Below are 16,367 nucleotides of genomic sequence, written 5' to 3'. Positions count from 1 at the left end.
TGTCAGATGAAACAAAATAAATGAAGTCCATCTATCCTATCCTACAAACAGGGCACTTGGGATGAAATTTTACCAGCAAAAACTATATTTTGTTTAATTGACCTGTACAATTATTGTATTGTGGTACCAAGGGTCCTCCGAAGAAATAATTTTTAAAAAGCACTCAGTGAGAATATGGTTTGATTACAGGAGGGGAACCCTTTCTGGAAGTGGCTGATTAACGCCATGTTTAAATGACCTGCTGCAGAGCTTGCGTGACCCTTAGAACCCAAAGAAATCCGCTGGTAATCTTCCCGAGGACACGGGGGGGGTGATTAGCATCTCACAGGTGACCTGTACTGTAAGTCGTCAGCCTGCCGCCGCCTTTGGACTCCGAAAGCTCTTTTCTTTATTCTCCATTTGTTTTTTTTTTGGGAGGAGTTCTTTGAAGCTTTGAATGAAACCCCGATGGCTTTTTCCCTGACCTCTCCTCGATGTGACACGTCGGGGTCCTGTTGGTGAAATCATGCGTCAAATCCTGCATGCATTGGCGTTGTTATGCTGCCTTCATACGGCTCATCCTTTCTGTCCAGCCCAGTGCACCTGTGTCTTCCACGGACGTACCGACGGAGCAGGGTCCAGGTAACTGTGCACTCTTAGACTCTTATCGGTAAAGCGTAAAACGTTGCAAGTCGGGCTCTCGCTGACTCGTGGAACCGAGGCACCATTTGAGTGCACAAATGGGAAAAAAAAGGATAATTGGTACGTTGCAGTTTGTTCGAAAGTGCCTACCAAAACAATTTCACCCGTGTTGTCATTAAAATAGACGGTTATGCTGCCGTGTGCTGGGATGATGTCAGTTCATTCTCACCGCAACATCCCATTAATCCCTGAGAAAGACCTAATTGGCACTGATGTCAGTGTCTATCCCGATGCATTGTTACCTTAGGCCGAGAGGAAACGAGTACATGGCGAGCAAGTACAACACCATTGAACCGTCGGATTTTCTCATCACAGAGAATGTTTTCATTTAGGTAGAAATCAGGATAATGCTTGGCTGATAACATTAGGCCTACTGAGCTCTGACTGGACCATCATTGTATCTAAATGATAAAGTTAAATGTATTCATTTTGTGAGTCATTAATGCTCTTAGATACTGGAACTGTATTGATGATTAGACGTGGAATCATGAACCATGTACCTCGGTATTAACGTCACGGTTTTTTTCAAAATCGGCACAGTCAAACAACAAAATTCCAAGCCATCCAACTGCTTTACTTTTAAGCTTTAATGATCTAAATATATGAAAAAAATCCGAACATGGAAAAAACTGCTGGTAAATAAGTATTCAATGAATACAATTCTCAACAACAAAAAATATAGGTACATGGGTAGTTGATAAGACTTTTCCATTTCAGATTCCACTTTCGATTCTGATTGACGATTCAGTTCTTTTTCGGTACACTTATAGATTCCAATTTTGGAAAACAAAAAGAGAATTAGCATCAATTTAGTTTAGTTTAGAGCAAACCTAACCTTACAAAGCCGACAAGCGAGGTCTTAGGAAGCACACAGCATAGAAAAACTCTTGACAATAAATACATGCAATATTTCTGTAGAATTTAAACTAAAACATATGTTGAAGGTACAAAGAATGTAAAATGTTTAAAACTTTTAGTATTATTTGTCATCTGCCTATAGAAAATATACCATGCAGAGGTTTCTTTAGATTTACAAAGTGAAACGGTGACATAAGCTCATAACATGCGACACAGGATATTTCAAGCCTACTCTTGATATAATGTTGACAATTATTGCTTATATCTTTTGAAAACCTTGAATTGTAATTCTCAGAAAATGTGGGGTTTTCAAAAACTGTAAATAATGATCATCAAAATGATAATAAATAACTCTGCATGTATTGACTTTATATCCCAGATTAGTTTCCCATTTGAAGTTGAATTACTGACATGAATGGACTTATACACAATATATCATTTTCCACCTGTATAATATAATTAGAGTGAAAATGTGTGGGGCGGAAAATATGCAACATTTCTCTGAGAACAATTGAACATTTACCGACCGTACCTCAAATTTAGTCACTACAAACTTAGTCAATGCCGGTGTGAACTGGAGCTGTTACAAACCTCTCCGAAACCAGTCAGAATCTGTCCCTTCATACTCATCTAAATGAGAAGGCATTCATTTCAACTTAACAGGTAAGAGCGCCAACATTATTGGCGGTATTAGTACCTGTAGTATTTACAACAAATGACTGCTGCTGCCTGGGAGAAAATCCACGTGGTTCAAAAACACGACATTCATTTATAGTGATTGCTTCCGCCCGATTGTAGCTGAGATAGGCGCTAGCGCCCCCCGCGACCCCAAAAAAAAGGGAATAAGTGGTAGAAAATGGATGGATGGATGGCGTGCTTTATGTTGAAATGTTTCAGTATCTTGCTCGTATGTTTTCGTCTTGATGAAATTGCAACATTGGGAATCATTACAAGTAGTGCTGTTGCAATCTTCTCTTGTAAAACGTCGGACAATTCCATGGCGCTTATACCACCCGAATGCGCCATTTTGCAATCTGATGTCACTAAGAACGTCAGAGAACCGCTAGACAAAACGGCAAGTGACTCCAAAGAATTGATACACCGGCAACCAGTTGTTTTTCAGAACCAGTTTTCGATTCCCATTCCTATACAACATTACAAAAAAAAAATAGACCCACTTGGCTATATTTTGTGCAAAAAAGATAAGTAAAGATGGGTCAATTTATTCTCATACAAACTATACAAGCTTTTCTCTATGAAAGGTAAAATAAAAAGCTGTGTAATATTTATTTTTAACAATACAATTGATTTTGTTCTGAGAGTATGCTGAGGGTCAAAATAAACAACGTGGAAAATGGCTTCCATGCTGCACTTTGGACTGGTTCACAGCTATGATTTTATAGGAAAGTGCAATGATGCAGACAGAGTTCATTGATAACAGTTTGAGCAGGGTGAATGAATACTTTTTTTTGTAAATTCAAGTCAGTAGTGCTAGTTTTTAGTCATGTTTCCCAGCTTCACTGAACAATGAATGAGTAAATGAATGTATTTATTTTGGCTGTGTATATATATATATATATATGTATATATATATATATATATATATATATATATATATATATATATATATATATATATATATATATATATATATATATATATATATATATATATATATATATATATATATATATATATATATATATATATATATATATATATATATATATATATATATATATATATATATATATATCTCAACACTTCATCAGTCTTTGTAATTTGACAGACATCTACAGTTGTGATCAAAATTATTCAACCCCCACACAATTTTGGTGTTTTAGCAAGTTGGACATATATTCCGTATTTTGTTTATAGGCATATCAAATAAAGATGCATTAAATAGACAAATGCAACTTGAATTACAACATTATATTTTGTGACATACCAAACAGTGTCATTTCTCTTAATATCTCATTGACAAAATGATTCAACCCCCTAGTTCCATGCATCTTTAGTACTTAGTAGAAGACCCTTTGGCAGTAATGACATCCTTCAAAGGTGATACATAAGTGGACACAAGCTTCTTGCAAGCATCCACAGGTATTTTAGCCCATTCGTCTTGGGCAAAGGCCTCCAGTTCATTCATATTCTTGGGCTTGCGTGCTGCAACTGCCTTCTTCAAGTCCCACCACAGCTTTTCTAGAGGATTTAGGTCTGGCGACTGTGAAGGCCACTCCAGAGTCTCCCAGCCCTTCTTCTGCAACCACTCTGATGTTGATTTGGAGGTATGCTTGGGATCCTTGTCCTGTTGGAAGGTCCAACGTCTCCCAAGCCTCAGCTTCGTCACTGACTTCATGACATTTGCAGCTAAAATATCCTGCTAGGAAATAGAATTCATAATGCTTTGAACGCGCTGGAGATTCCCGGTACCTGAGGCAGAGAAACAGCCCCAGAGCATGATTGACCCCCCACCATGCTTAACAGTAGGCAAGGTGGTGTTCTCTTTGTAAGCTTCATTTTTTCTCCTCCAGACATAACGTTGATTTATAATTTTGATCACAACTGTATATACTGTAACGGAAAAGGGATACGGGGAAAAAGCAAGAAGTCTGATCCATGTCCTGCTCCTAGTTTACAATCAACTTATATGCTGGTTATATATGGCGACATACTGCTTTTGTCTTAGCCCCTAGTATCTGTTTATTTATATATTTCAGTGGATATGTTTCCAAACAGAACATTTTAACAATGGACGAAAGCACTAGTCATGATTCCTGCTGGCTAACCAAATGCTGGGCTGTGGACTTTGTTGACCATGTAGACTATGGGTGTCAAACTCTGGCCCGCGGGCCAAATGTGGCCCGCCATGTTTTTTCATTTGGCCCTTGAGGCAATATCAAATTAACATTAGAGCTGGCCCGCCGGTATTATACAGCGGCGGTGTAGCTGTAGCGCCACATTCACCGCTAATACTAATACTTGCTTATCCTCACCCCTGATTTTCCAAAGAGACTCCCAAATTTTAGTGCCCCTCCCGAAAATCACCAGGGGGCAACCATTCTCCCAAATTTCTCCCGATTCCCACCTGGACAACAATATTGGAGGCGTGCCTTAAAGGCACTGCCTCAAGCGTCCTCTAAAGCATTTCGTCACGTCCGCTTTTCCTATGTAGAAACAGCGTGCCGGCCTAGTCACATGACATATGTGGCTTTTACACACACACACACACACACACACACACACACACACACACACACAAGCTAATGCAATGCAAGCTTGGTCAACAGCCATACAGGTCACACTAAAGGTTGGCCGTATAAACAACTTTAAGACTGTTATAGATATGCGCCACACTGTGAACCAACACTAAACGAGAATGACAAGCAAATTTCGGGAGAACATCCGCACTGTAACACAACATAAACAACAAAACAAATACACAGAAGCCCTTGCAGCACTACCTCTTCCTGGACGCTACAGTATACACATTTATTATTAGCCTGTGGGAAAAGTTTATTTTGATATTTACCTTAGAAGGCTGCAAGTAGAAAGAGGCATTCAATTTCTATTTAAATTTGATTTGATATGCCATTGCTATTTTTAAATTATTAGTATTATTTGAAACTCGATTTTGCATGTCACTATAAAGTTATATAAGCCTTGCTTGTTCAATATTCAATGCACAACTTGTTTGGGTCCCTATTAAAAGGTTAATTTGTTCAAGCTTGGCCCACTCTGTATTTGAGTTTGACACCCCTGATGTAGACAGTCACCTGATACGAGGTACACTTGTTGTCCTTCACTTTAAGATGTACTGGTTGGAACATGTACCGGAAAACTCATACTCACTATTCATGATGGTTTTTAGACCTGATGCTACCCAGAGAGAATGTAGTCTGATTTCAGCCATAAGTGTCTGCAGGCTGATGGGAGTGATTTGATTATTTTGTTAACAGAAAGATACAGTAGCCCTTTATGAAAGCAAACTGTTCACATAATGTCTACTGTATTAACAGGTCCGTGCTGTGCAATGACCCCGACATGTCCGACATCCCCGTCAATGTCCCGGTGGACACAGTCAAGCTTCGGATCGAGAAAACTGCCATCCGCCGGGTGCCGACAGAGGCGTTTTATTACCTGGTGGAGCTCCGCTACCTGTGGATTACTTACAACTCCATCACTTCGGTGGATACTGGAAGTTTCTATAACCTCAAAGTGCTCCACGAGCTGAGGCTGGATGGCAACATGATCTCCGTGTTCCCTTGGGAGTCTCTCAAAGAGATGGCCATGCTGAGGACCCTGGACCTACACAACAACAGACTCACCAGCATCCCCAGTGAGGCCATCCCCTACCTTGTGAAGATCACATACTTGGATCTATCCAGCAACAAGCTAGCCACCCTGCCCTCAAACCTTATGGACATTTGGCCGCCATTCAATGGAGAACCAGTCACGTCCAATGCATCCCAAAAGGTGGTTTTGGGTGAGTAGCAAAGATCATGTCTTGCTGTGTTTTAAAAGATGGCACGACCAAGGCAGGTCACTCATAATCACATCAGCAAGTCACATCCATCGACACCTAATCTAGCCAAATTGGTTCCAATTACCCAAACCTACAAGTGCCAGGACGCAATCAAATTAGATTATTCTAAGCAGAAGCACAGTTCAAAGTCATTGTTCACTGTTAATTCATCACTCTAATTAATTAAGGAATATTTAAAACAAGGTTGTTTAATATCTTGTTGCTCCAACTCAGGGTCAGTTTTCAACATTCTGACACTACTTTGTGCATATCATCAATGCAAAACACACATACAAGCAAGCAGCGCATTGTATTCCATACAAACATATGCAATTTTATCAGAATAAAAGCAATAAGCAATGTACCGCGTGTGAAATGGCAGACACTATTTTTTGTGTTTCTTCTGAATTCCAAAAGAATAGTCTTTTCTATGAGTAAAAACCATATCCTCCTCAATTGCGTTCTCCTAGAATAAGAACCTACTTGTGCCGTTGCATCGAATATTAGCCCCGTTGTAAGGTTCAGCCTTTCAAAACAGTTTGAGAACATTAGTTCAGTCAGCATCCGGATTGATTGTTGTTATTGCCAACTCTCTTTTGGTTTGCAACCTTCTATGTGGGGAGCCAGGGGTGCTTAATGGGCTGTCTGAGGCCAAGATAGCTTATCGGAATGGAAACACAGCAGGTGTGCCCGAGTGCACCTCAGGGAGACATAAGATTAGTGTGCAAGTTGAACAAAACAAAAACTACACAATCACAATAGAAGTGTATTTAGTAGTTAGGGTCTGCATTTCCTTGTAATGCTCAAATCAGCATTACTGTTTAAAATCTACCTACTTTCATACGGCTGTAAAAAATTAGTTTAGAAAAACTATATAACCCGATTTCTCACAGCTGCCTCTTTTAATATTTTAGCATATAAAGGAGGTAATCTATTGATGTGGCTGGTGAGTTGCCACAAACTAAATAAAGGCCAGAGGCAGATTAGATCCGCTGACACCGTTAAGACAAACTAATCTGGTTAAAGGGATTTCATATGGACTGTTACATGTGCTCACGTATTGTGTGCAACAGGTGCTCACAGCAGCCCGTTTTCAAAATGGTAGCCTCATCCACACAAACCATTAAAGTCTAATTTGATGACGCTAGAAAATGACAAAGAAGACAAATGTTAACATGGTGATTCAACCATATTCCTGCTACCTTTCGTTCATATGTTTCCATCAACAGGCCTCCAAGACAACCCCTGGTTCTGTGACTGTAAGATCTCAAAGTTGATCGAGATATCCAAAATGGCAGTGACGCCCGTGGTTCTCATGGACCTGTTCCTGACCTGCAGTGGACCAGAGAATCTGGCTGGTGTTCTCTTCCAGGGTGCCGAACTTGACAATTGTGTAAAGCCGTCAGTCATGACTTCAGCAACGAAGATTACATCTTCGCTTGGTAGTAATATTCTCCTGCGATGTGACGCAACTGGCTACCCAACCCCAACCCTCTACTGGACGAGGTCCGATGGATCACTTGTCGACAATACAGGTATCAAGCTTCTGGTTTTAGAGAATCTTAAAATAATGCTGTTTGTGTGGTTTGTTAACAAATACACATCAAAAGATTTGTGATGCATTATATTTATGGGTGTTCTCTTCTTTCACTCTACAGTACAGGAGTCCCCAGGGGATGGTGTTAGGTGGTCCATCATGAGCATGCATGGGATCTTGCACAAGCAGGCTGGGAACTACAGCTGCAAAGCTAAGAATGATGCGGGTTCAGCAGAAGCTACTATCTCCCTTTCAGTGGCAGGCAGCATGAGTACCACCATCTCTCCATTGAAAACAAACACTGGCCAAGACTTGGCATATGGAACAGACACATCCATCTCAACCTCTACCACATCCATGGTCCTTTCCAGGCGCCAGACAACAGTGGCTGCCCCCCCTGCAAAGCCAAAAACTACTCTCAGTAACGGTGTCCAAAAAGGTTCACTCAAACCTGCAAAGATTAGGCAAGGAAGTGGTGGACAAAAGTTCCCATCAGATGAGGAGAACAAGAAAAGATATGCATCAAAGTCCGTCAAAGATCTGGAGATTGTGGAGGAGACGTCTGACAGTGCCGTTCTGCTGTGGACAGCAGAGGGCTTACCAAAGGACTCTCCCCTCACAGTCGTATATTCACCTTACGGGGAAGATGGTGAGGACGACTTCAAAAGAACAGTAGAGACGAATGCGGGCAGTGGAAAAATCCTGCTAGAGGAACTTTTGCCTGGCATAAGATACTCCGTCTGCCTTGTAGCAAAGGGCAGTGCTATAGGAAAGGATCCTTGCATTGACTTCTACACACTTCTGGAGGGTGGACAGAATCCATTTTTCATCATCATTAGTGGCATTGTCTGTGTATTGGTGGTGTCTCTGATCGGCCTGTTGCTCTACAAGATCCTCGCCCTCTACTGCAAAGGAAGTGAAGCAGCCCAGGACGAGGAGGAGCTCGAAAAAGAGAGCTACGTCAAGTTTGAGACCATCACAATGAAGCAAAGGACTATGAATTCCCATCCAACCGAGCTTTGGGCAAGAAGGCCGACTCATGAGTCAGAGAGAATGCTCTTGTGCTCCAGGTCTAGCATTGACTCCCAGATGACCTACAAGAGTGACAGCTCCAGATCGGAGTATCTCTGCTGATGGCAGAATGACATGCTCCAAAGACTTTATCAGCTATGACAGTTTGCCTTTGATTAACCATGGACATGTTTATATTTTTATCCGCAGGAAAATATACCCCATCTACTGTCATGTGAGTTCATTAACAGGTCATCTACATCTAATCTGGACATTCCTGAGTATGACTGATATTCATTCATGTCCTTATCGGTTTTGTAGCCTTATATTGATTGGAGCATTTTGTGTAATAATTTGCCAGGACCTTAGTTGGACTTTTGTAAACTAAGCAAACAACCTGCCAGTTGTGGTGTTTTTGATGTAAAACTGTATGCCAAAATTCAAGTCTTCGCAACAGAGAATTAATTTTGATCCACTCCCCGTCACAAAGACATCACCCACAACTTTGCTGATCCAGAAATGCCTTACCCAATAAGTTAATGGGAATCTAAATGCTTGCCAGTGTGTATGTTCTCGCGTTTATATGTATGGAAAATGGCGTGTACGTCTGTTTTAATAAACATAAATCTTGCTAAAATGTTGTCAAGTTATAGTTGATTCACTACACCTCTTTTCCGTGGACATTATTAGAATGATACCATTTAAGTTCCACCTTGAAGCTCATTTATACACTTTAGGTTGAGGAAATGGAATGGATCCTGTTTAGACCAGTTGACCTGCTGTTTTCTTTTCTGCTCTATCCCCTCTCTCCTACATGGAGAGGATATCAGGTGGATCATGGATAATTTCTGCAGAGGCACCAGTCTTTAAGAGGCGCTAGCTGATCAAAGTCGTGACCCAGGGTGGTCCACTCTACTATGAACTGGTGACGTCTCTGCGCTGCCGACGTGTGATTTGAAGTCAATGCAGAAGACTGAAAATAAGCCGAAAGTCTGGGGTCTGCAGGTCCCCAGCCTGTTCCAGGGTAATGCCCTGATGTGGGGCACCCCCGAAGTTCCTGGTTTTCAGCAATGTACATGTAAAATTTAGCAAAAAAAAAAAAGGCAGAATCTAAAAATGTTTTACTGGTTAAAGAATTGAAACATTATCAACAGATTTTACATAAATACATTCCCAATTCATCAATGTTTCAGTCACTATGTTATTTAGTCACCACGGTAATTACAACTTGTGTTGACATCCACAGGAACCACATGGGTTAGCCTACTATATATAGTATTTACAACCTTACTACTGTTCACTTCACAGCCACAGATGGTTCATCCAGTTATTGACATTATTTACAAATTACTTTGATTCATTCACACATTATTTTGGCATTTTTGCTGTGATGGCTCTGACATGAGCTTTCCTGGCACATTTCTGAAGAGCTAGCATTTTCCTTTTTGTTTCTGCTTTAGTGGATTCTGCCTTGGATTATATAGCCAATTTTCGTCTCTTCGGCTCCCTCTCCACTTCAAACTGCTCCAAATGCAAAAATCATAAAGAGTACAAACAATGTTTATTCTATTAGCTAACTTCCTTTATCTGAATAGCCGTTTGTGATTTTAGAGCATGAAATAGCAAATATCTTGCAGTCGTGTTTGTTTATGTTTCGAAATGATTCAACTATTCAAAGTCAAAATATAAACAGTAGAAATTAAGAACACAATGTCAGCTACTGTGTTGTAAAACACTCATGAAAATGAAATGTAGCATTTTGGCAGGCTGTATATACTGTAGCAAAAGTCATCACGTGTGTTCTTTCATTCTACCAAACAATTTTGATTTGGGCTTACATGGTAAACAACTCAAATTAATGTTTGGCCATTGTTTTATTTAGATTTATCATTTGTCCAAATGTGGCCAAGTAGACGCATTGTGGGTTTCCTGCACGTCGTCTACATCGCTAAAAGAAACATCAAAGAAAGAGAATCCCTCTGCCATCTTCCATTTTTTTTTTGTTGTGGTTTGTGCAGCCCTTTGAGACACTAGTGATTTAGGGCTATATAAGTAAACATTGATTGATTGATTGATTGATTAGTATTTTTAATATATAAATCGCCCGCTTGAACATTCCCTCTTCTCTTCTCCGACTCTCTCGTCGTCCTTTGGGATGTCTGTTGTGATATCCCTTTTTTCTTCCCTGCCCGTGGAGTTGCTTCGCTACGTAGATTGGATTTTTAAATTAATCATCTTAACCGCGGGTTTTACCACTGGATTGTCCAAAACCGTACTCAATACGGGAAAACTGTAGTCGTTGGCAGGTATGGCAAAGAGACAGATCAAGATTTTAACACACATTGTATGGAGGTCATAAAAAACTAGGAAAAATGGGAATTTTTCTTTTTTCTTTTTACAAAGATAAACAAAAATAAAAATCTGACTACAGACGTAAAAATCACATGGTCACACCGGAGCGGGGGTCCTCACATGTGCGGCCTCTACCTGAGGTTTCTTCTTTTTCCTAGCTCGGGCTTTTAAAGTTTTGCCTTGCCCGTATGTTGTTTCAGATCAGGGGATGTTGTTGTAGTTTGTGAAGCCCCTTTAAAGGGGAACATTATCAGCAGACCTATGTAAGCGTCAATATATACCTTGATGGTGCAGAAAAAAGACCATATATATTTTTAACCGATTTCCGAACTCTAAATGGGGGAATTTTGGCGAATTAAACGCCTTTTTGTTTATCGCTCATGTGGTGATGACGTCAGAACGTGACGTCGCCGAGGTAACAGCCGCCATTTTCATTTTCAACACATTACAAACACCGGGTCTCAGCTCTGTTATTTTCCGTTTTTTCGACAATTTTTTGGAACCTTGGAGACATCATGCCTCGACGGTGTGTTGTCGGAGGGTGTAACAACACTAACAGGGAGGGATTCAAGCTGCACCACTGGCCCCAAGATGCGAAAGTGTCTGCCGCCAGACCCCCATTGGATGTGCCAGAGTGTCTCCACATTTTGACAAACACGGCACAGAGATGTATGGATAACCTGCAGATGTATTTGCAACCATTAAGTCAACGAAATCACAAAGGTGAGTTTTGTTGATGTTGTTGACTTATGTGCTAATCAGACATATTTGGTCGCGGCGTGACTGCCAGCTAATCGATGCTAACATGCTACGCTACTCGACGCTAACATGCTATTTACCGGCGGTGCTAAAGCAGGCATGGCATAGAGATGTATGGATAACCTGCAGATGCATTTGCAACTATAAAGTCAACTAAATCACAAAGGTGAGTTTTGTTGATGTTGACTGCCAGCTAATCCATGCTACGCTAATCGATGCTAACAAGCTATTTACCGGCGGTGCTAAAGCAGACATTGCTCAGAGATGTATGGATAACCTATAGATGTATTTGCAACTATATTACGTTTCCTTCCACCCACATTTAATGCGAAAAAAACACTTACCAATCGACGGATTTAAGTTGCTCCAGTGTCAAAAGATGCGCAAGTCCTGATCGTTTGGTCCGCACATTTTACCGGCGATGCTAACGCAGCTATTCAGCCAAGCTATGGCTATGAATAGCATCAATAGCTATTCGCTCAATAGCTTCAGTTTCTTCAATACTTTCATACTCCAACCATCCGTTTCAATACATGCGTAATCTGTTGAATCGCTTAAACCGCTGAAATCTGAGTCTGAATCCGAGCTAATGTCGCTATATCTTGCTGTGGTATTCCCATTGTTTACATTGGCAGCACTGTGTGACGTCACAGGGAAATGGATAGTCACATCGCAAATAGCGAAAATCAGATAGATAGATGGATAGTACTTTATAGATTCCTTCAGGAGAGTTCCTTCAGGAAAATTAAAATTCCAGCAGCAGTGTACAGAGTTGAGATCAATTTAAAGAAAAAAGTAAAAAGTAAATAATGGGGGTTTAAATGGAAACAAAATAGATAAATATTACAAAAAGAATAAAAACAATGGGAATAACAATATAACAGTAAAATAAGAATAAAACAAGACAAAGTAGGCAGTAGTGACCATGTTATGAAAACGTACTGCACTGTTAATGTTTTGCATCCCCTGTCATCCTAATACCCCCCATCCCCCGTCCCAGAGAGGAGTTGTACAGTCTAATGGCGTGTGGGACAAAGGAGTTTTTGAGTCTATTAGTCCTGCACTTGGGATGAAGCAGTCCAGCACTGAACAGGCTCCTCTGGCTACTGATAACACTATGCAGAGGGTGACTGGCATCATCCAGGATGCTCACTACTTTGTCCATAGTCCTCTTCTCTGCCACCGTCACCAGTGAGTCCAGTTTCATTCCCATTGTAGAACCGGCCCGCCTGATCAGTTTCTCAAGTCTGGAGCTGTCCTTCTTAGATGTACTGCCCCCCCAGCACACTACCATGTAGAACAGAACACTGGCAACCACAGACTGGTAGTACATCCACAGGAGTTTTCTACAAATGTTGAAGGAGTGCAGTCTCCTGAGGAAGTACAGCCTGCTCTGTCCTTTCTTGTACTGGTGGTCCGTGTTAACAGTCCAGTCCAGCTTATTGTCCACCCAAACCCCGAGGTACTTGAATGAGTCCACGGTCTGTACCTCAACTCCCTCGATCACAATAGCTTGTGACCGTGGACTCGACCTCCCAAAGTCAATGACCAGCTCCTTGGTCTTTGACGGATTGAGCTGCAAGAGGTTCGTGTGGCACCAGACAACAAAGTCCCTCACCAGGTTCCGAAACTCCTCCTCTCTGCCGTCCCTGATGCACCCGACGATGGCTGTGTCATCCGCGTACGTGTGGATGTGACACAGCTCTGAGTTGTAGCAGAAGTCAGCGGTGTACAGGGTGAAGAGAAGAGGGGCCAGCACCGTTCCCTGCGGTGCTCCGGTGCTGCTGATCAGTGTCAGACGTGATGTCCTTCAGTCGGACGTACTGTGGCCTGTCGGTGAGGTAGTTCGAAATCCAGGCAACCAGGCAGGGGTCCACTCGCATTTTGTAGAGCTTGTCCTGAAGGAGGCGGGGCTGGATGGTATTAAAGGCACTCGAGAAGTCCAGGAACAGGATCCTCACAGTGCCATTTCCCTTATCCAGGTGTGAGTGGGCTCGATGCAGCAGGTAAAGGATAGCATCCTCCACACCAACGCCTTCCTGGTACGCAAACTGCAGGCTGTCCTGGGCATGTTAGACCTGTGGTCTGAGGAGGCTGAGAGGCTGTCCAAAAAAATCAAGCACTTTAAAGCTTTTTTAGGGCTATTCGGGGACCGGTAAAATTTTGAAAAAAACTTCAAAAAATACAACAAGCCACTGGGAACTGATTTTTATTGTTTTTAACCCTTTTGAAATTGTGATCATGTTCCCCTTTTAAGGCACTTGTTATAAACGGCTATGTAAATAAATTGTGACTGATTTCGATTGAGTTCACTTTTTTATAATAAATAGCCTTAAGTTGAATAACAAAAGCAGTAATTACCAGATGAGGTAATTCCTTCTGGAATTGCCTGTGAATACTCCAATGCTGAACTTGAACTGAAATCCTGGAATTTTTTTGAATTGTTGAAGTAGAGCACACAATTCCCAAACAGGCTGAAAATTTTGAAGTTGAAACGGTTGGAATCAGATGAAAAATGTGGAAGTTGTGGGACTTTGAAGAATTTGGTCATTTGGCGAAAAGCAGAAGTATTTTTGAAAATGTTAAAAGACTTGAATGATCTGATTGAGATTAACGGTTGTTGTAGAAATGTTTCTAATCGGTTGAGAAATAATGAAGTAGTAACATGTTGAATTGAGAAATAGTATCTAGGAATTCCTGGAATTTGGGGAAAACCGGGAATTTTTCCAGGTCAAAACACAACTTTGTTCTGATTAAGAGGATTGTTTGGACGGTGGAACAGTTGAGATGTGTTGAAAAATTTGGAAGGAGTCGTTGCCAGAAAAACGCTGGAAATAGGGCTTTGGAAAACCAGGAATTCTGGAAAATCCTTGATTTTTTTTAAACTTGGAAAATGGGTAGTTTGAACTTCCAGAATGGTGGAATGTGTTACAGGAGGACTAGTTTGAATAGGTCGAAACATGTGGAAATGGTGGAAGTTTGAAAAATGGCCAATTCATTTTGAATGGGAAAAATGTACCGGAAAAACCTGGAAGTCTGGGAATTTTTGGAATTTGTCAAGGGAAAGCCCGCAATTCCCGTATAGGTTAAACAGTTTGAAGTTGAAACGATTTGAATCGGGTGAAAAATGTGCAAGGTTGAGAAAATCTGGAGAAGAAGAACTTTAATAATAGATGGATTTTGGTGTAGAATTTTGGAGCATTCACACAATTATGATTTGCCAATTTATTTATGTTTAAATAGTGATTTAGGGCTATATAAGTAAACATTGATTGATTGATTGATAAATGAGACCAAGGACTGTCAATCAATCATTTTTTTATAGCCCTAAATCACAAGTGTCTCAAAGGGCTGCACGAGCCACAACGACATCCCCGGTACAGAGCCCACATAAAGGCAAGGAAAAACTCACCCCAGTAAGACGACGATGTGAATGACTATGAGAAACCTTGGAGAGGACCGCATATGTGGACCCCCCCAGAGGAGACCGAAAGCAATGGACGTCGAGTGGGTCTAACATAATATTGTGAAAGTCCAGTCCATAGTAGATCTAACATAAGACTATGAGAGTCCAGTCCATAGTGGATCTAACATAATAGTGTGAGAGTCCAGTCCATAGTGGATCTAACATAATAGTGTGAGAGTCCAGTCCATAGTGGATCTAACATAATAGTGTGAGAGTCCAGTCCATAGTGGATCTAACATAAGAGTATGAGAGTCCAGTCCATAGTGGATCTAACATAAGAGTATGAGAGTCCAGTCCATAGTGGATCTAACATAAGAGTATGAGAGTCCAGTCCATAGTGGATCTAACATAATAGTGAGAGTCCAGTCCATAGTGGATCTAACATAATAGTGAGAGTCCAGTCCATAGTGGATCTAACATAACAGTGAGAGTCCAGTCCATAGTGGATCTACTATAATAGTGAGAGTCCAGTCCATAGTGGATCTACCATAATAGTGAGAGTCCAGTCCATAGTGGATCTAACATAATAGTCAGAGTTCAGTCCATAGTGGATCCACCATAATAGTGAGAGTCCAGTCCATAGTAGATCTAACATAATAGTGAGAGTCCAGTCCATAGTGGATCTAACATAATAGTGAGAGTTCAGTCCATAGTGGATCTAACATAATAGTGAGAGTCCAGTCCATAGTGGATCTAACATAGTGTGAGAGTCCAGTCCATAGTGGATCTACTATAATAGTGAGAGTCCAGTCCATAGTGGATCTACCATAATAGTGAGAGTCCAGTCCATAGTTGATCTAACATAATAGTGAGAGTTCAGTCCATAGTGGATCCACCATAATAGTGAGAGTCCAGTCCATAGTAGATCTAACATAATAGTGAGAGTCCAGTCCATAGTGGATCTACCATAATAGTGAGAGTCCAGTCCATAGTTGATCTAACATAATAGTGAGAGTCCAGTCCATAGTGGATCTCACATAATAATGAGTGTCCAGTCCATAGTGGATCTAACATAATAGTGAGAGTCCAGTCCATAGTGGATCTAACATAGTGTGAGAGTCCAGTCCATAGTGGATCTACTATAATAGTGAGAGTCCAGTCCATAGTGGATCTACCATAATAGTGAGAGTCCAGTCCATAGTTGATCTAACATAATAGTGAGAGTTCAGTCCATAGTG

At 41.0% G+C, this 16,367-nt stretch overlaps 1 protein-coding gene across 1 annotated transcript; it reads left to right on the top strand.

Annotated features, from left to right (window-relative positions):
• The first annotated feature begins 313 nt into the window (after nt 1-313).
• Nucleotides 314-9,240, top strand: lrit3a (info leucine-rich repeat, immunoglobulin-like and transmembrane domains 3a). The gene is made up of 4 exons (XM_061891886.1): nt 314-621; nt 5,559-6,025; nt 7,294-7,599; nt 7,723-9,240. Exons 1-4 carry the CDS (start codon nt 506-508, stop codon nt 8,733-8,735), a joined length of 1,902 nt encoding a protein of 633 aa, XP_061747870.1. The 5' UTR covers nt 314-505; the 3' UTR covers nt 8,736-9,240.
• Nucleotides 9,241-16,367: the final 7,127 nt, after the last annotated feature.

The sequence above is a fragment of the Nerophis ophidion genome, linkage group LG29 (genome assembly GCF_033978795.1).
Source record: "Nerophis ophidion isolate RoL-2023_Sa linkage group LG29, RoL_Noph_v1.0, whole genome shotgun sequence".
Lineage (NCBI taxonomy): Eukaryota > Metazoa > Chordata > Actinopteri > Syngnathiformes > Syngnathidae > Nerophis > Nerophis ophidion.
Note: the sequence above shows the minus strand (reverse complement) of the source record. Positions and strands in the feature narration are given on the sequence as shown.

What these genes read in the sequence shown, in the direction of transcription:
- lrit3a (XM_061891886.1), top strand. Translation starts at nt 506, where the DNA reads ATGCGTCAAATCCTGCATGCATTGGCGTTGTTATGCTGCCTTCATACG. An exon ending in ACCGACGGAGCAGGGTCCAG is followed by an intron (nt 622 to 5,558) that starts GTAACTGTGCAC and finishes CTGTATTAACAG; the next exon opens with GTCCGTGCTGTGCAATGACC. An exon ending in ATCCCAAAAGGTGGTTTTGG is followed by an intron (nt 6,026 to 7,293) that starts GTGAGTAGCAAA and finishes TTCCATCAACAG; the next exon opens with GCCTCCAAGACAACCCCTGG.